The sequence below is a fragment of the Phascolarctos cinereus genome, unplaced genomic scaffold (genome assembly GCF_003287225.1).
Source record: "Phascolarctos cinereus isolate Bilbo 61053 unplaced genomic scaffold, phaCin_HiC Scaffold_4;HRSCAF=312, whole genome shotgun sequence".
Taxonomy (NCBI): domain Eukaryota; kingdom Metazoa; phylum Chordata; class Mammalia; order Diprotodontia; family Phascolarctidae; genus Phascolarctos; species Phascolarctos cinereus.
The window spans coordinates 491,804,575-491,825,051 of record NW_027555847.1 but is presented as its reverse complement, the minus strand read 5'-3'; the positions used below and the strand labels follow the sequence as shown (position 1 = coordinate 491,825,051).

At 34.3% G+C, this 20,477-nt stretch overlaps 1 protein-coding gene across 3 annotated transcripts in view; it reads right to left on the bottom strand.

The window, feature by feature from the left end:
* TRAPPC8 (trafficking protein particle complex subunit 8) overlaps nt 1-20,477 on the bottom strand; it is a 135,566-nt gene that overhangs the window by 90,767 nt on the left and 24,322 nt on the right. For 2 of the 3 annotated variants that reach the window (XM_020992550.2, XM_078153445.1), the window contains exons 3-9: nt 18,754-18,837; nt 13,574-13,663; nt 9,406-9,580; nt 8,463-8,616; nt 6,582-6,675; nt 5,723-5,979; nt 1,299-1,414 (exon numbers count right to left, since the gene is read on the bottom strand). In XM_020992550.2, the coding sequence (XP_020848209.1) occupies nt 1,299-1,414; nt 5,723-5,979; nt 6,582-6,675; nt 8,463-8,616; nt 9,406-9,580; nt 13,574-13,663; nt 18,754-18,837 (970 nt within the window). The remainder of the gene's footprint in view (nt 1-1,298; nt 1,415-5,722; nt 5,980-6,581; nt 6,676-8,462; nt 8,617-9,405; nt 9,581-13,573; nt 13,664-18,753; nt 18,838-20,477) is intronic. The other variant, XM_020992551.2, reaches the window with a different exon arrangement.

Sequence of the window (20,477 nt, the reverse complement as noted above, 5' to 3'; positions counted from 1 at the left end):
CTTTCAAAAGCTTGGTGTCTAGGAGATTTCAAGTGTTCAGTGATTCCAAAGTCATTTGATCCAGATAAAGGTCTGTACGCTGCCCTCCTGGTATGAGCTCTGAAAGTTCCTGACCCAGGTTTGGGGCTGCTGGCTTGTGTGTAATTGAGTTTCTGTATACTGTTGCTGAAATCAGTCATTGTTAGCTTGCTAAAAGTTTTGCAGGTTCATAGCAACTGAATGACTAGCTCTCCACTGTAGACCTGTGTGCTGGGCTAAAGGTTAGAACTGATTCACCACTTTGTTCCTGTGCTCAGAGACACATGGTTAAATTTCTGGAATTTGTCTTGTGATAGTGCTCACCTAAGAATCTACACTTGGTCGAGGCTACTCCTCTGGAACTGGTGAATGGGTGACAAAGATGCCAAATTTCTGGAATTTGTCTTGTGATAGTGCTCACCTAAGAATCTACACTTGGTCGAGGCTACTCCTCTGGAACTGGTGAATGGGTGACAAAGATGCCAGATGTCATCTGTTTCTGCTCCTAGCACTAGTTCAAGAGTTCTCTGGGATCTCTTTCTGCCCCAGTACTTCCTGCTCTGGTGCTCTATCTCAGGGCTTGGAATGCACTAGATGCCACCTCTATCTCCACCGTGTTGAAATCCTGGGCAGCCCCACCCTAGTACACATAGGCCTCTCTGCCTTCCTAAACTGCCCTGAGCTGGAAAAATGATTCACTGTGATTTTTTCTTAGCTTTCCCATTCAGAATTTGGTCGGACATGTTTTCTAGATTCTTCTGGAAGAGGTATGCTGGGTAATCTGGGAAAAAATGCTATCTCTCAACCCCTCCCCTTTCCCCATTGCATTATGAGCTGTTTAACAGCAGGAACTGTCTTTTGCCTCTTTTTGTATCCCCAGTGCTTAGCACAGTACTTGGCACACAATAGGTGCTTAATAAATGTTTACTGGCTGATTCTATAACAAGATATTTTTAGAATGAAATTACACACACACACACACACACACACACACACACGAAAAATAACATTGTGAAACACAACATTTTATACAAGTCAGATTTCAGAGGAAGAGCATGTATTTGAATAAATACAGCAAACAGCTAACCTAAAATCACATCACCAGCTATCTTTAGATATTAACATACTTAAAAGCTTTCTGAAATATACCATGAATTTAAATATTCATGTTGCTTGCTGTTAAATGAAATATTTTAAATCTGTCTACCAAAATTCTAGGATTTTTTTGAGACAATGAAGTTACACATAGTCATTCAATATGAGATTAAAATTTTACTCACAGCAGTCCAGATGTATTCTTTAGCTCATTGATGCTCTTTTCTGGAACTTTACTGCCACTGAACCATTTTTTAGTTGCAGAAAATAATGATCGACTCAATCCTTTTCTTGATATCAGCTAGAAAGCAAAGTTTAAACATCTGAATAAATGAGAATAAAACTAGTATTTTTCTTGTACATTTAAGAAATCTGATATTAGTTATTAAGTATTCAACCAATAGCATGGCATTTGTGGGAAAACTGTGCAGAACTATAAAAGTGCTGACAAAAAAAATACTAAAAATATCAGTAATGTGCAATAAAATCTTATTCCCAGAATAAGAGTTAAGAAGAGACCTCAGAACTTAATCTATACATGAAAGACAATCAACTCCACAACATACTGAACAAGTCGTCTATCAGTTTTTGTTTGAAGACCTCTAATGAGGGGGAACCCATAGCCTCTCAAGGCAGCCTATTTTGCTTTTAATAGCTCTAGATATTAGGTAGTTTTCCTGAATCTCAAACTTAAATACCTTCCATCTCATGATCCTAGGAATAAGTCTATTCCAAATTTCACATTAATAGTATTTCAAATACTTGCAGGTGTTACCCATTAAGCCTTCTCTGCTACAAAATAAAGACTAAAAATCCTCAATTACTTCAACCAATTCCTACTGTCTAGCCCAATATTTCTCCATCTTTTTTATAGAATTAAATGAAACTTTATCAAATGGGCTTGTTAAAATTTAGGAAAACTGAATCTGCAACTTTCTCCTGATCAATTATCTTCTCTACAGAAATGACTCCCAGATCCATTTATCTATTTATCCACTTATATGTCATCTGAGCTCCAATCTCACATCAACAAATATCTTTTGGACATTCTGAAATGGATGTCCCACAGACATCTGAAACACAGCATGTCCCAAAACAAAACACATTAACTTTCTGCCCAAACTCACCTCCTAAACTTCCCTATCACTGTCAAGGGCGTCACCATTCTTCCAGTTAGTTACTCAGGTTTGCAACCTTATCACCTTACACAATTCCTCACTCTCACTCCATTTATCCAACCATTTTTCAAATCTTATCATTTCTATCTCCACAACATCTCTCCTACACATTCCCTTCTACCTACCCACACAGGCCCTAGCCTAGTTCAGGCCCTTATCACCTTCCACCTGGACTACTGCAATAAACACCTAAGGGTTAATTCAACCTCCACACAGCTGCCAAAGTGATTCATCTAAAGTACAGGTCTGACCATGTCACCCAAATACATCTCTCAAATTCCAGTGGCTATTACCTCTGGAATCAAATATAAACTCCTCTGTCATTTAAAACTCTACAATCTGGCCCCTCCCTGTTTTTCTAGGCCTCTGAAGACATTACTCCCTTCCACCTACTTTATGGTCCAACCATACTGGCCATTTGCTGTTCTTCATACACAACATTCCATTCTTCCATAATAGTGACTTTATACTGTCAATCTCCATGCCTGGAATGTTCTTCCTTACTGCTATCCAGACTTTCCCAGTATCCTTCAAAACTCAGCTCAAGTGCCTACATGAAGCCTTTTCTAATACCTCCAGCTTCTTATTTCCTTCCTCCAAAAATTACCTCTTATTCATTTTGTATATATTCTATATATATAGGTGAATGAATGAAACAAAACAAATTTATTAAGCACTTACTATGTGCCAACCACAGTGCTAAATGTTGGGGATACAAATACAAAAGCAAAGGCAGCCCTCACAGAACTTACATTTGAAAAGGGGAGACTGTGTGTGTGTGTGTGTGTGTGTGTGTGTGTGTGTGTTGTGTAAAGTGTGTGTACAGGGATGCAGCATGGAACTATAGAGGAGTGGCCTGACATACTCTCTTCAGGAGAAATGGAAGAACTTATTTGATTATGGTTCTAGAACTACGAAGGGGAAAGCATGGTGAGGTCCAGCTGGGTGGCTGGTAAAAAGATGGCCATGAAAAATGACTAGGGCTCCTCTGAAATAGTGAAGGCAAGCATTAGTCAGCTCATCAGTCAGCTGTCATCTATGACAGTCACTCATTTAGGAAATAGTTACAGGATGCTTAAAGAATAGTGACAAATGAGCCAAGCAGCTCAGTATTAAAAGCTGTCTTATTTATATAATTAGAGCAATAGTAGTCCACAGTGGATAGAGAATCTAGTTGTGGAGTAAGAAAGACATGGATTCAAGTTCTGCCTTTGACACATATTAGCAATGTGCCTATGAGCAGGTCACTTAACTTCTTCATACCCTAGAAATCTCTCTAAGACTTTATTATAGACGAGATGGATGGAGTTTTTACACCAAAAGTTCTCCAAGCTAATGAAAGCACAGGTACAGGTTTAATAAAGAAGTAGAAAACTTTCTTCACACAGTAACAGAAGCTTAAAAGAGGCTCTTCAGAGGCCAGAGGCCAACCTGACATAGCATGTTTATAACATCCCTGATAAGTAATCATTCAGGTTTTGTTTAAAGGCTTCTATCATAAGAAAGACAGATTATTTCCACAGGTCACCATTCCCACTTAAACTTCCCAACATCAAGCCTAAATCTGGATTTTTAATACAAAACCTAAATCTTTATCACCTTCCATTGGTTTCTCCTAATTCTGCCCCCTTAGTCAAAAGATTGAACAAATCTAATCCTCCTTATACAACTACATAACTATTGTATTTTGCTTTCCTTTCTCTCCCCACTCCCACCCCATCTTCATCTGGTATAGCTTCTAGTCTCTTAACCACGTACAGTGCTCCCTCCTCCCTCCCACCCCTTTAAGCAATAAAGTGAGTCAAAGTCTTCCTTAAAATATAGTGACCAGAACCATGTAAAATACTCTAATGTGGTCTGATCAGGGCAAAGTATAGTAGAATTACCACAACCTTCATTCTGGATTCTTTATCTCTCAAGGAAATCTAGAATACTAATATCTTTTTTTTTTTGGCTACCATGTTACACTGATAACTCATATTGAGCTCACAGTCCATTAAAAGCCTCAAGTCTAATGAGCAGTTTTCTTCTACCAGAATCTCAGTTTAGTTTCTCAAAAAACATTCTCAAAAAAAAAAATCTAGTTCTAATAGAGTTAAAAGTAATAATATTCCTAGTATTTGATTTTTGGTAAGATTTTTACAATAGCAATTTTTAATTTTTACAACAGCAAATTTGAGAAATCTATTCATAACACAGTTATGTTCATAGCCTAATACTCTCATAAACATAATTATTTGTATACTTGCTACTATTACGAACAGAATTCTAAAATTCAAAAAGCCTGATAGAGCAAGAGCCAAATGTTCAATTCCATTCCAACAAAAGATTATTTTTAAAATAATAGTTTCAATGACTGAACATTAAACTGGAGGGATTTACTATTCCCAAAATGGAACAATAACAACCAAAAAAAAAAAGATCAATTCTCACTAACAAGGAAGGCCAAGCTTGTTATAGCTTGAAAATATTATCAAGAAACTCTTCTATATTTCAAAGTAGAAACCTGGGGAATTTAAACAATTCAGTTTGTTCAGTGAAAGTATGTCCAATCATACAAATACACGTGCCTTTGAGAATCTTATCTTTTCCATATGCATGGATATTGTCTTTGGGTATGTACCTACAAACAATTCTTGCTTTAAGTGGACCATTCCACAGACTTCTACATAAAGTGATTTTTACGTAATTTGAATTTGCCCCAATATAACAAAGGCATACACAAAATAATACCTCACAAAATATACCTCTAAAATTCAGTCATATTAAATACTATACCATGAAAATAAACGAAATTATGAAATGAAAGGTAAAGTTAATAATAAAGTATGCACAGTAATGTAAAGTTAACATAGGTGTGAAGATTTCTTTCAGAATTCTTTACATAAGGTTAAATTTGCATAAAGTGAATTTACATAAAGAACTGTCTGTATGTGGAGACTCCTCTGCCCATAATGAAATTTAAAGTTTAGAAATGCATAAAACCTCACCAATTTCAGGCAGTTGCATAATATTTTATGTAAATGTCATGCATATTTATTCACACATACTTATGGGGTTATTTCCTGTATATTAATACACTATTAACAAAGACTTAGGCAGAGCTAGCTTTAGAAGAACATTAACATGCCTTCAAATACAAGTTATTTTTCTGCAGTGCTTTAATAGTTTACAAGGGTCTTAACCAAGATCCTGTGAGGTATCCAGTGAAAAGATTATTGTAGATCAATCTTTTCACTGAACTGATGAGGAAATTGAAATTTTAAAAGTTTAAGTGACTTAACTATGTTCACATTAACTAGTGCCAGAGCCAGAACTAGAACCCAGGTCTACTAACTACAGACTTCATTCTATTATACCATACTGCCTCTTTGGCAAACAGCAAATTGGAACATTCTTTTTTCAATATTTATAATTTACTAAAATTTTACCTGATCATTTAGTTGCCGAATTGTTTTCTCTATATGTGGCAAAAGACCTCGAAATGTGAATTCTTGTATGAACTGTCTAATTCGATCATGATCAGTGAGGGTTAAACATGCACCATGAAGTATTCCTGTGTTCATTTTTTTTGTTTCATGTAATGACAACACAGATTTTATGTGATCAGTTCCATCAAAGTTGCTGGCAGGGTCACTGGATTGGTCCAATTGAAGTGGGTGAGATTTGAAGTTATTTGGTAAACCATCTATTTAAAAAATGGAAGTTTTCTTTGTTAACATTATGTAACAGAAAATTATAGTCTTGATTAGACAGAAAACTGTAATTCTCAAATTTATACTTGTAATTAACCTTAAGATGTAAAATCTAGAGATAATATAAAGATTTATGCCCACAAAATCTCAAATTTTGCAATGCAAAATGACTCAAAATTCATCTTAAATTAAGAAATCTAAAACTGAAATCTACTTAGGGAGATATTAGAATATTTTTAAAAGACTGAAAATTAAATTAAAAGAAATTGTCATAATGAAGTTCTTACCAAAACCAAAACATATTAAATACATTAACAGTGAAATTCTCAAATTATTAAAAATTTCAAATAGCATTTAAAATTACTCTTAATGATGTTACTACTCTCTAAAGAATTTTTTAAAATTAATTTATATGACTATTAAAAAGAATTATTTTTACACAAAACAAATATATTCATTTAATTCTCTGGAATAGAAATTAACAGTTCAAAATGGAATTATCTTTGTTTATAAAAGTGGACCTATTTTAGCAACTTAATATACTCTTTCATAGTGGAAAAATTGGCAAAAATCAAAAAAATTAAAGAATAAAGACCTTTGACTTCATTATCTAATCCATCCAATGAAAGCATGCTACTATCAGCATTCTTATTTGAAGCTATGGTGTAAGAACCATCTTCATACAATTCCTATTAAAAGAAAAAAAAGATTAGAAACTATACTTAGACAGTAATACAAAATCACTAAACCCAGTAACACAGTACGGTTGCTTTGCTGATTGTTCCTGACAAGTGTACTTTCTAACAAAACAATATTTACTACCTAACCAGAAATTTCATCTACTTACCTATTTACAACTCAGCTATGCTAATTGTTTCAAATGGCATTTATTTCACCTGTATGTTTATTCATTGTACCTAAGTATGTATATTTCTGCATATGTTTCCTTAAATTTAGAGATGCTCATGCATATGTCTATGAAAAAGTAGGATGTCTGAGAAAAAGAACAAATCATTAAACAGCTAATTAGGCATGGAGGGGAAAACATGATGAAGAATGTCACAGAAAATTGAAGTGTATATGTTCAAGTAAGAAGGATATATTTAAAAAGACTGTAGTGGTCTCTATGCTGAAGGTTAAGTATATCAGGGCATTTCACACAAGATGTACATCAGTGTCCAGTGGAATCGTGGGTATATTAGCGAATGCTTAGTTGAGTCCTGTCTGCCAGTGGTTCTCAATCTGGACAGCTTACCTTCTGTTCTCCTTCCCACCCCAGCTTCTTTCAAGTTCTTGGCATTCTTCCTATATAAATGTAGCCCTGAAGGGGAATATTTAGTTGGTTTTGCTTTCTTTTTTTTAAGTTTTAGATTCTCTCACATCCAAATGATCAATTTTTTATCCCACTGTCTTTGCTTTAGCACCATATAAGAACAGTTAGCAATAAACAGATCTGGAACAATCTCTTAGTTTAACTTAAATATCAGCTCTGAGATGACTTCTACATAAGTGAAAATTCACTACGTATGGATAAGTTTGTACATAAAAAGAAATATATAAATTGGTTACTAGCAGTCATATTAAAAACTCAGAGGAAATAAAATACAAATTCTCTACAATTGAGATTTTCATGTCATATTCAGTATCTTAAACAAGCAATACACTAACACAAAAGGTTAATGAAGTAATATTGTACAGCATATCAAAATATCTTTTGCTTCCTTAAAAGAAGCTTTTCCTAACAGGAAAGTACAGTCAACATACCAAAATATTTAACATACCAAAAGGAAAACACTCATTGGTATAGTCTAAAATGGAATGTAAGTCTTACAAATCAGAGAAGGATTTGGAAAAACTCTCACTGCTCTCCCACCTCAGTGCTTTCCCCCCGGCAAAATGGCTCCTTTACTACTTGAGAACAATGAAAGGAGTAGAAAAAAAAATGAACAAGATCTTAGAACGAATAAAGAAATTATGATAGGTCAGGAAGAAAATTCCATGAATCTAAATAATATAAGCTAGAGAAGGTGGCAGGGTGATGGATGAGCTTGTCAGAGAAAGGGACTACTACCACCAACAATGGGTGGCTAATCAAGAATTTGCTATAATCATTCATAAGACAATAATTTTACAAAATCTAAATTCTATCTTCCACATTCCTAATAAACTTACAACCAGTTCAAATTTTTCAGTTCATCGAGAAATGACCAGCTGACTTTTATTTTTCTTATCTGGAAACAGCACAGACTTATAAGGAAAGATTTGTCACCAGTGGTTAAAATAAATTCAAACTACTTGTTCTAGTGCTAGTCTGCTGATGACTCAGTTTAATTAATCCCATTCCAAATTAACTACTGTAGAACCATTATAGTTAGGTCAAGGTCCTACAGAGAAGAAAAAAAAGTTATTCTAAAATCATCATAAGTAGGTTTGGAGAATTTGTGTGTGTGTTTTATTTACTTATTTTTACATATACCTGGTTTTGAATACTATTTTTCTGAAGATACTGACTCCAAGGATCTGGTATCTGTTCATCTGATGATCGATTAGATGTTCGAGAATTAATTTTAAGTAAATAGCAACCCTGAGTTCCATATCTCTGCTTCATTTCCTCATAAATTGAATCAGCTCTGCAATTTTTTTTAAAAAGAAAAAGAAAAACCACATGTCAAATGGCAATCTTCATGCAATGTTAAGAGATTATTCATATCTTTAAAACAAATCCTGAAAAACTAAACTTTCTGACAAACCAAAAATTAAATACTGCAATTTATCTAACAGCAACGCATAATTAAAACTCACACCAGCCTGACTAAAAATTTATCTGAATTTGAACATCTCATGAGGGTTGAAGAACCTGTACTAGCAGACTACCACAGGATAATTAAGAATATAACAGGTTGGCATTTGCAAAAGTTATGTTTATTACTACCATTCCCTTCAAAAAGTTTGGAAGGAGAAGGAAAAGAAGAAAGGAAGATGAAAGAAGAAACTGAAGGTGCAGAAGGAATTGTTTAAGTTAACGTGTTCCCTTCCAGTTGCAGAGTCTTTAATGAGTGGTAATCTGAACTACCTCTAATTTATCAAATACACAATCCTTTCTACTAGGTAAAAAGATTTAAAACTGTTTGTTACCGTAACTGACCAGTTACTAAATAAAAAGTTACCCTCAAAAACAAACTCTCAGTACAATCTAGTATATATTAAACAAGGATCTTTAATAGTAAAAACAGAAGGGGTTGGTTTGGATGATGTTACTTGGCCAAAGTAATAAAATCTGGCAATTTAAAAAAACACCAGAGTAAAAAGACTGCGATTATTAACAGACTCAAGATACCAAAGAATTTTACTTTCTTAGATCAAATAAAAATTCAAAATTCAGATCAACAACATTTTAACTAACATAACAAGAAGCCTACCTTTGTTCATCTCCTGCACTTACATCATGCAACAGGACGTAATACTTGAGTGTATTTGGTATAAACCACTTGGGGTAGGAATAGTCACTACTATGCTGAATTCGATGCTGCTCTTGGGACAATTTCAAAAACTGTTCCACAGGTTCAGGTTCACTAGAAGATGCTACCAACATACCTTACAAAGCATATTATTAAGGTAACTATCACAATACATAATGACACTTAAGTATTTTACTGTAATAAATTATTTCCTTTTTTTGTTTTTTTAATTAAACAATTTTATTAATTTTTAGTTTTCAACATCCACTTCCATAAGATTGAGTTTTAAATTTTCTTCCCCTCCCTCCTTTCCCTCCCCCCTTTCCCCTCCCCAAGACGGCATGGAATCTGCCATAGGCTCTACCTATATGTTCACATTAAGAACATTTTCGCCTTAGTCATGATGTAAAGAAGAATTAGAACCAATGGGAGGAACCACGAGAAAGAAATTTTTTTTTTTTGCTTTTTGGTGAGGTGATTGGGGTTAAGTGGCTTGTCCAGGGTCACACAGCTAGTAAGTGTTAAGTGTCTGGGGCTGGATTTGAACTCAGGTCCTCCTGACTCCAAGGCCAGAGTTCTATTCACTGTGCCACCTAGCTGCCCCAAGAAAGAAGAATCAAAACGAAACAACAAAAGAAAAGGAAAGCAAATAGTATGCTTCCATCTGCATTCAGATTCCATAGGTCTCAGGGCAGCTAGGTGGCACAGTGGATAGAGCACCGGCCCTGAAGTCAGAAGGACCTGAGTTCAAATCCGGCCTTAGACCAAAACATTTGACACTTACTAGCTGTGTGACCCTGGGCAAGTCACTTAACCCCAACTGCCTAAAAAGCAAAAAACAAACCAAAAAAAAACAGATTCCATAGGTCTTTCTCTGGATGTGGACAGCTTTTTCCATCATGAGTCCTTTGGAGTTGTCTTAGATCCTTGCATTGCTTGAAGAGCCAAGTCTATCAAAGTCAGTCATTGCACAGTGTAGCTGTTACTGTGTACAATGTTCTCCTGGTTCTGATCACTTTACTCAGCATCAGTTCATATAAGTTGTTCCAGGTTTTTCTGAAGTTGGCCTGCTCACTGTTTCTTATAGCACAACAGTATTCCATTTCATTTATATATTACAGTTTGTTCAGCCATGCCCCAATTTATGGGCATCCCCTCAATTTCCAATTCTTGGCCACCACAGAAAGAGCTGCTATAAATATTTTTGTACATGTGGGTCCTTTTCCCATTTTTATGATCTCTTTGGGATACAGACCTAGAAGTGCTATTGCTAGATCAAAGGATATGCACAGTTTTATAGCCCTTTGGGCATAGTTCCCAATTGCTCTCCAGAATGGTTGGATCAGTTCACAATGCCACCAATAATGCATTAGTGTTCCAATTTTCCCACATCTTCTCCAACACACCATTTTCCTGTTTTGTCATGTTAATCAACCTGATAGGTATGATGTGGGACCTCAGAGTTGTTTTGATTTGCATTTCTCTTATCAATAGTGATTTAGACAATTTTTTCACATGACTATAGATATCTTTAATTTCTTCCTCTGAAAACTGCCTGTTCATATGTTTAATATGAGTGTATATGTAGAGCCTGTATCAGTTTGCATGCCTTCTTGGGGAGGGGGGAGAATTGAAAACTCAAAAGCTTATGAACTCGAATGCTAAAAACTAGAAAGAAAGAAATAAAATCATTTTTTTTAAAGGCCACACTCAAGGACCTAGAAGGCCACATGTGGTCTCAAGGCTGCAGGTTCCCCACCCCTGTAATAGAACATAAGGCTAATTAATTTATGGATAATTTCTCTTGGATTTCTAATTTTTAAAGCATTAGGATCATATGAAAACAAGATCACAATTACTATTATGAGTTTGGGTTTTCTTTTTTTGAAAACCATATCTTTTGAAGGGAAGGTGAATGGACAACTTTTTCCTGAACTCTTTCAATTCTCAAAGTCCTCCCTAACCAATTCATTATCCCACTTTCCACAGTAGCTACTTCCAACCTTTGTGTCTCTCCTTAAGCTTTTATGACATTCTCACTAGTCTGAGGACCTCACCACATACTTCACTGAAAAATGAGGCCCATTTGCCAAAAGTTCCCTCTTCTCCCCTCTGCCTCATTTCAGGTGACTCAGACATTTTTTCTAATTATTTCCCTTTGCACCCATCTCACATGAAGTGGTAGCCTTTTGCCTTGCCAAAGGAACCCTTCTAAATGCACTCTTCATCCTATCCCCTCTTGTCTTTTCCAGCAAACTGCCTCTATCATTCCCATTCTCTTTCTTAATCTCTCCACTAGAGAGACTGAATTGGCTCCTTCCTTGCTGCCTACAAACATGCTTATGTTTCCTCCATCTTTGAAGGATCTTCACTTGATCCAATTATCCCCACTAGCTGTTATACTGTATCTCCGTTCTACTTCTCAGCTAAACTCCTTAAGAAGGCCATCTCCAGTAGGTGCTTCCACCTCCCTTCTTATTCTTTTCTAAACCCTCTGAAATTTGACTTCAGCTTCATCATTCAAATGAGACTGCTCTCTCCATAACTACCAAAGATCTCTATTACCAAATCTAATGGTCTTTTCTCCATCCTTACCTTTCTTGACCTCTCTTCAGCCTATGACACTATTAATCACCATCTCTTCTCTAGGTTTTCATAACACTGCTTTCTCAATCTTCTTTGCTAGGTCTTTATCCAAGTCATGCCCACTAAATCTGAGTGTTCCCCAAGACTTTCCTGAGCTCATTTCTTTTTTTTTTCTCCTCTACAGTATCTGTCCCTTGGTAATCTCATCATCTCCTGTAGGTTTATTCAATTATCATTTCTATATAGATGATTCCTAGATCTATATTGAGAACTAGGCTTGCTCCTTAGTTACAGCTCTACATCAACAACTGCTTTTTGGAGAGCTCCCATAGGTATCTTAAAATCAAGATATTTTTTCAAAAATGATTCCCCCCCCCAATACTTTCCTCTTAACCTCACTATTTCAGTCAAGGGTACCATCATCCTCATAGTTACCTAGTCTCCTAATCTTTTTGTCACCCTCAACTTCCTCACCTCACATAAATAAATCTACTGCCAAATCTTGTCTTTTCTCCCTGCTCTTATATTCATCTTTCATATACATCTTTTCTCATAAAACCACCAACCTATGTAAGACCCTCAATACATATCACCTGGACTATTGCAGAGCCTTTTAATTTGTTTCCTTGACTCAAGTCTCCCCGATTATCTATCTTTTATTCAACTGTCAAAATGATTTCCCTAAAGCAAAAATCTGACCATACAACTCCCCTACTCAATAAATTCTAATGGTTCCCTGCAGGATCAGTGATAAACTCCTCTGTTTGGCATTTAAAGCTCTTCAAAACCTGGCCCCTTTGTCTTTACTTCTTTACTTAGTCTTTACTTCTTTACTCTCCTCCCCACACTCTACCACATAATTATTATATTCTATTTGCTATGCTCCCACAAAACACTCCTTTCTCCTGTCTCTGTGCCTTTGCATTGGCTATCCCTGCGCCTAGTACACTTTCTCTCCTCACCTTAGTTTCTATGGTTTCCTTTAAGTCACAAATTCCACCTTCTGCAAGAGGCCTTTCTTGATGTTCCTAGCTGATAATGCCTTTCCCTCTCAGATTACTTTCTATATATTCTGTATATATCTTACACACACCTGTTATTTATATGTTATCTCCACCTTTAGAATGCAAGCTCCTTGAGGACTGGGACTGTTTTTATTTTTCTGTTGCACCCTCCCACTTCCTTAATGCTAGTAGTACTTTCCCCCTTAAGATTACCTCCAGTTTATCCTGTTTATATCTTGTTTCTATATAGTTGTTTGCAGGTTGTCTCCCCCATTAGATTATAAGCTCCTCCAAAACATGGACTAGTTTTTGCCTTTCTCTGTAACCCCAGTACTTAGCACAGTGCTTAGCATATAGCAAGCATTTAATAGATGCTTTTGGTTTTCTTTTTGCTAAAGAGTTACCTAGACAAAGGGTAACAATGACAGATTAGCACTTGAGACAATCATTAAAGAAAATTTCCATGCAATTTCCATAATTTTTCCTGCCTGAAAATGCTTTCAAAACTAATAACCTCTATCTTTAAGTTTAAAGGATACATGCCAAATAGTGGTTTAGAAATTCATGATCTGATGCTGGCATGGACTGAAGAAAACTTTCTCGGTAAGATTCAAACCATGGAGTAGTAGCTGAAATTGAGAAAATATTTACAAAGGTAAAATTCTTCATAAGGAAATATTTACAATTAAAATTAATAAATGTAGAAGGTGTAATTAGAACATGCAAATTCAAACTTCAGAAAATAATGTGACAAGAGTTGTTTCCCCCACCTCCCAAAATATTTTTCTTAAAAGAAAAAAGCATGTTTTAAGAAATTAAAACTGGAAGTAAGTTGTCTGAAACTCATACAAACCCACATTTCTTTCAACTTGCCTGTCACAAGTCCACATAAGAGACCACTAAATTTTAGCTATAAGACAAAAAGGCACTATACAATTAAAACAGAGTACCATACCATGGTTTTAAATTATAGATGAGACTATATTATTAACAATAATCTTACAGTATTCCATTAAACAATATCTATCAAATAGAATCAAAGATGAATGTATCTCAAAATGAATCATAACAGAATAGATCACATATTAGTGAGAGATATATTTCCTCTTGTGGGAATATGTATCTAGTCATAAAATATCAAAGTAACTAACTCAATTATTAAACCTACTACATGCTGACTGTACTATTTTCTTTTATTTGAATTTGTTCTAATAACCAGAAAAAAGCCATGGTTTTCTGTACAAACAACACAAAACATTCACTAGAACTGAATCTGGTCTTATCTAACAATATAATCAAACAAACTTTTCTCAATGACAACATGCTGAATATTCCCTTACAACTTAAAAAATACTACACAAAATACTGGAAAGGCCTCCTAAATAGCTGAATAATAATCTATCTTAACAAGAAATAAAGAACAGACTTTCTTGCAGAGGGGTGGGCAGAATACAGGGGTAAATCCAGGACATAAGATATCAATAAAAATATATTTTTAAAAAGAAACAAAGAGTAATTTAACCAAATCTACTAAAATTAGGATAAAATTCCCCTAATTTGCCTTTTGTGTACATAAATTCCATTATTCTGTCAGGAAACTAGCTAATAAAAATAATAAACAATGGCCTTGGAGTGAGGAGACCTAAATTTTACCATACACAAATTGTATAACCTTGAGCAAGTTACTTTTCTCTCTGACCTTTAGGGTAAAATGGGAATGGTATTTGCACTACCACTACTTCATGAAGCTGTCTTGATACTTATATAAAATAATAGATGAGAAAATATTTGGCAAACTATAAATAATTATACACAGTTGAGCAACAGCATTATTACCACAAAGCAGAAAAGAAAGTATCTTAGATATTCTGCAATTTATTTTCAAAAGATAATAAAAGAAAGCAAAGTAGATGATAGGCTAGTAACTATTGACACAGTAATCTTCTCTTCAACCAACATATATATATATATATATATATCACATGAGCCTAAGAAATTATAGTCTATGTTCATAATATGTACACATTTAAAGTTAGCATCCCTAGTAATGAAATTAAAAAAAAGGGCAATAAAAAAATCTGGTTGAACACAAAGGATATCCAAAGAAGAAAGCCAAGGGTTAATTTATTTTTACTTTTGATTATCTTTTCTTCCCCTTCCCCTTTCTCCTCCCCCTCCCCCTTCAATATATCTCAAAATTATAGAATTCATTCAGTTTCTTCATTTCATTTCCAGGCATATAGTAAAACATAAAAAGTAAGGGGAAAGAAATAATCAACTATGCTGGCTAAAGTGAACAAAAAAGATACTTGAAAATACATGTCCCTAAATTCAGCTCATTAGATTCTAAATATTTACGGTGGAAGAGAACTGGAAACTCAAGCAAGGATCCATGGGACAATCGTGGTTCTTAAAGAAAAACTGAAAGAGAAGACAGTACAAATTCTTTACTTAGTCCTATACAGACTGCTGAACCTCATTTAGATAGGTATGTCCCACTGCGGTTAACCTAAAAATTTTCTAGAAATATTTTTTAAAGGCCAATAATATAAAGAATATATTTTACTTTATTGACAATATAATTTAAGCACCAAAACTGACCATATATTTGATGAACAAAAATAGTATAAATGAAAATTTAAATATTTTCTTAACTTTCAGTCTAAAAAAGTCTCTGTATTTTGAGTACCAGAGGCTTCTAATACTAAATTATATGGTAGATGTACACAATTATATTTTGGAACTTTGAACACAATAGTCATGAGTGATGTAGAACATTCAAAATACCAACACTTGCTTTAAAATTCTAACATAAATTAAAAACCTACATTCTTTTATATCCCTACTACCACTAATGATAATAATACAGTTAAAATGTATAAAGGAAATTAGAAATAGCAGGGATTTGTACCAGAAAGCAAACTACTTCCTTTCAATTAAAAATCCTACCAAAATTAAACAGTAGTTAATGTGGCATTTTTTTTCCCAATAACATTAACTAGTCCTGAGTGTGACAAAGAAAAAACTTCTAAGGTCAGGAAGTAAACTAAATGGAAACCATATAGTTTATATCTAATGATATTAAGAAAATTGTTCCCAGCATAATGACTAAGATTTGTGAATCTTTCTACCTTGTGATTTGGATATAGCTTCAAAATCTTCCATGAAATTCTATTTTTCTGAAAATCTATAACCAAAGTCCATAGTAAAATATTTAAGTTACTACTAAGCACTATTTTTACTCATATTGCAAAACACTCCAGTGATTCAAGGATTTTTTTTTTAATCTGCTTTAAAGGATTTCTACAGACTGGCTCCAACCTATCCTTCTCATTTTAGTACTAAAACTTCAGAATACTTGTTCAACAGTAAAACATAAAAAAGTGTAATAAATGTCCTAAAGTCAACCAGGCCTCAAGTATCTTCCTTTTTACTTCAGGATTCAAAGACAAGGCATCTTTGAGCAAATCCTTCAACCTCTTTGCCTCATCTGTTTTGTTTGTTTTTTTTTAGGGAACAAACAGTTTATTTCTACACACAAAGGCATTCTAAGCATGAAAGAACCAGAGTAGACATAAGTGGAACAATTTGAACAGAATCCAGCAGCATAACTACTGTTACAACCTGCTGGTAGGGTAGAACTGAACCTCAGAAGAACAAAACAGTCTGCCAAACTGCTGCTAACTAAAACATTTCACATGTCACCTCGGCTAGGCACTGTCCTAAAAGCTCCTGGTACATTTCTGCTGGTAAAAGCTGGCTCAGGCTTAGGCAACCCCCTGGCTGCTATCCATCCTCTCTTATGTAGAAACTTCTCCCACCACCAGCCAGGTCCAGCCTGATGGGATCTCCTGAGCCTGTTTAAAAGGTAGGACTGGAGGTTGGACTTGAGCATCTCTAAAGTTCCTTGCCAAATAAAATAATTCCCCTTATGCTGGAATCACAGTTGATACTGCTTTGGGGTATAACTATATATACTAGTGAGGAAATACTGTTAAGAAATCAAATGAGATGCTGTATACAAAATGCTCTGTAAACATATCACCTAAAAAATTCCACTAGCTATAACAAACTACAATTGCAAAACAATATACACAATAACTATACCAGAATAGTAACAAAATATTTGAAAGTGAATGACATAAAATGGTAATGACCATGCTTGGTTCCAAAGAAGAAATATAAGAAATCAACTTCCTGATTTCTTGGCGGGGTGGGGGTGGGGGGGCAGGAAGGAGAATAATTATGGGCATGGAACACTGCAGATATCACGTCTTCTATTGGTTAGTTTCACTGAACTACTTTTTTTTTTGTTATAAAGAATGGTTCTCTGGGAGGGGTAGGGACACGTTGTAAAAATGTAGGTGATGCACAAAACAGTTATCAATAAAAGTTGTGACAAAGACAAAGAGACAGAGACAGAAAGCCCCTCCCAAGAAAAGGCATCTCTCCCTCTTTTTTTCTTTTTTTTTTTCAGAGGTGGGGAAGTTTGGGTGTACAAGACTACAGATAATGTCAAGCATTCTCAATGAATTAATTTTGCTTAATTTTTAAAATTTTTCCTTATAAAGGCTGACTGAAGTAGGATACAAAGTGGGACTGAAGTGGGTGGAGGGATATATTGGGAAATGTAGATGATATAAAAACAATAGGTTTAATTTTACTTAAATTTAACAAAAACTAGAGCTGCCTGATTATTAAATATACTTTTAAAAAACCAACAACATGAAATCAATTTCTAAATCAAGGCTTCTTAACCAGGGGTCTGTAAACTCTTAAAAAAATTTATAACTGTATTTCAATATTATTTGTTTCTTTTGTAATTCTACGTATTTTATGCATTTTAAAACATTCTGAGGAATCCATAGGCTTCACCTGACTGCCTAAGGGGTTCATGACACAAAACGTTAAAGAAAACCTGTTCTAATCAACCAGCAAGTTATCTATTAAGTATATATGTGTTTAGCATTATATACACATTGACTAGTACACTATACAATGAAGTAATAAAACTGCAAAGAGTACAAAATGTATAACTCTAGTCACTGCCAAAAGTTATATTTCATTTAAAAGTTACAAGTTATTTTATAACTACATGTGGCTAACACAAAGCAACAGACTAACAAGTATCTTAAGAAATTTCAAATAAGAAGTTAATCCTGTAGTTTCCTATACGCAACACTTAAAAGAAAGCTTTCAAAATAAAGAAGTGTTAATCATGGTCTTTTATACTGGAAAAACCTACATTTAGGAAAATGACAGCAATTTAATGAATCACATTAGACATCCCTCTCCTAAAATACTATTTATCATCAGAAAATTTTTTTAGTGTAAATACAGTATTATGACATTTACAGCAATGTAATCAATAATAACATGGAAGACATTTAAAATGTTTTTAAAGTAAATTATATATTTAGAAACAACATGGTCATTCTGTTTCTCTACTATCCAGAATAAAGTGAAGTTCAAATTATTCTATTAAAGAGCAATGTCTATAATTTGTAAAATTAATGTTCTAATTAAAGACCAAAGAAAAAATTAAAAGGAAAGAAGCCAACAGCCATCACCAATGCTACGTATTTTTGGAAATATTGCAAGGGTGTTTCAAGTAAGGGAGATGGTTAAATAGAAGAGCAGAATAAGCCAAGGTTGATGCAGTACACCAACAAGAAGACTAAGGGCGATATGGAAAACTCAAATCCACCACAAGAAATACCTGAATATAACGTGGATTCTTTCAGTTCCATCAGTGTGTCTTTCCAATTATTGTACCAAGGAACACTAGCTTTAACTGATCGATCTGATAGAAAAAATATGGCATTGTTAAACTAAGCCAATTTACATGAACAGATACCAATTATTTCCTTTTAATGAGTGGGTGGGTAGGGTAAAGGGGCTGAAGGGTACATGTGTGTCCAACAATATCAGTGGAAGAGAAAAGAAATTTGCCTTGTTAATTCACAGCATTATTATTAAATTATTTAGTTCTGGCAAAAACGCATAACAAACTCCATAGACTACTCTGTGTCTGATAATTCTCCTAGAAAGATAAAGATTTACAGTCTACAGAATTCAAAAATGAAATAAATCAGATCACCAGTGAAAAGTAGTGATACTAGTGAAAAACAGAATATTACAATACAGACCTTGTCTCTTTCCTTTTATTAGCTCTTACATTTTTATTTATTGTTTTGTTGAAATGCCTGGGAGTCTGGATAAGTTTTCAGGATAAAGCACTCACCTACAGCTTAAATCCTTTCGCTTCCTGTATATGAACAGCACCATGTCAAATTATCTCATTAGCAAAAAGTACTGTTACAAGGTCAGGGATGAAAGAAAAAAACATTATACCAGATTATTTGCTATAATTAGATCACAGAATTAATTATAATTAGCTCAGCAACACACTGCTTCCATAGGTTATCAACTAGTTCATTCATTCAAAAGAATGAACAGCTTTGTTATAAAGAATTCTTTATAAAAGAATTGGCCATAACTGTATTTCACTAGTAGCTTGAAAAGGCTTTTTTTGTTTTAAACCTTTATTTAAAAAAAAAGCATCACTATTTTTCTATTGAACAAAAAATTTTAGGCCTTCTTAACTTGGCAGTCAGGCTGAAATTTAAAAAAAAACTCTATGAAAAAATTAAACTTTTACTCTTCAGATATCCACAAACAAAACCTAACATCAAAGTCAGATACTAAACATTTAAGTGCCTTTCAGATCAGAAAAAGCATTAAAGTAGCTTACTTGATCTACCAAAATTCAGTTCAAGTAATTTATTTTTTAAATCCCTCATATTCTTCAACTCCAAAGCTATTTCCTTCAGACCTTAATGAAATGTCCTTGCTTTCAAAGATTGTCCTTGCTTTCACCACACTGACAATATTGGAACAATCCACCATTTCCCCCCAGAGTATTTCTCCACAAACAAAAGCAGTCAGCAGCCATTTTATCACTCCCCAAACCTCAGTCAACAGACCCTTAGGGTCAAGTAGTGAAGAAGATATTAAAGTTAGGACTCATTAGGCCCAGGTCTGTAGGTTAAGCATACCTGTACCCCATGGCTAAGAAATATGACTTGACACAAAAACCATAGACAACAAAAGCAATTCCAATCTGATACTTCTGCAGTGTGCATGGATAAGATATCAACATGTCCATTATCTCCATAATTGCTACATCCTTTACATTACACTACCCATTATACAACTTTGCTAATTTCCAGACTTGCTACTGTCTCCATCTCAGCTTCAACTTTTTAAAAATTAGAAAGATATAAAAATTTTACTGTAATTCATCTCTATTAAAATTAGCCACTTTAAAAACACTACATAAGCTCATCTAGTTGGCAACAAACTGGAATATATACATGAGTTTGATACATAGAAGTCTCCTTAAAATGAAATTTTTTCCTTTAAAAAAATGTTCAACCCTAA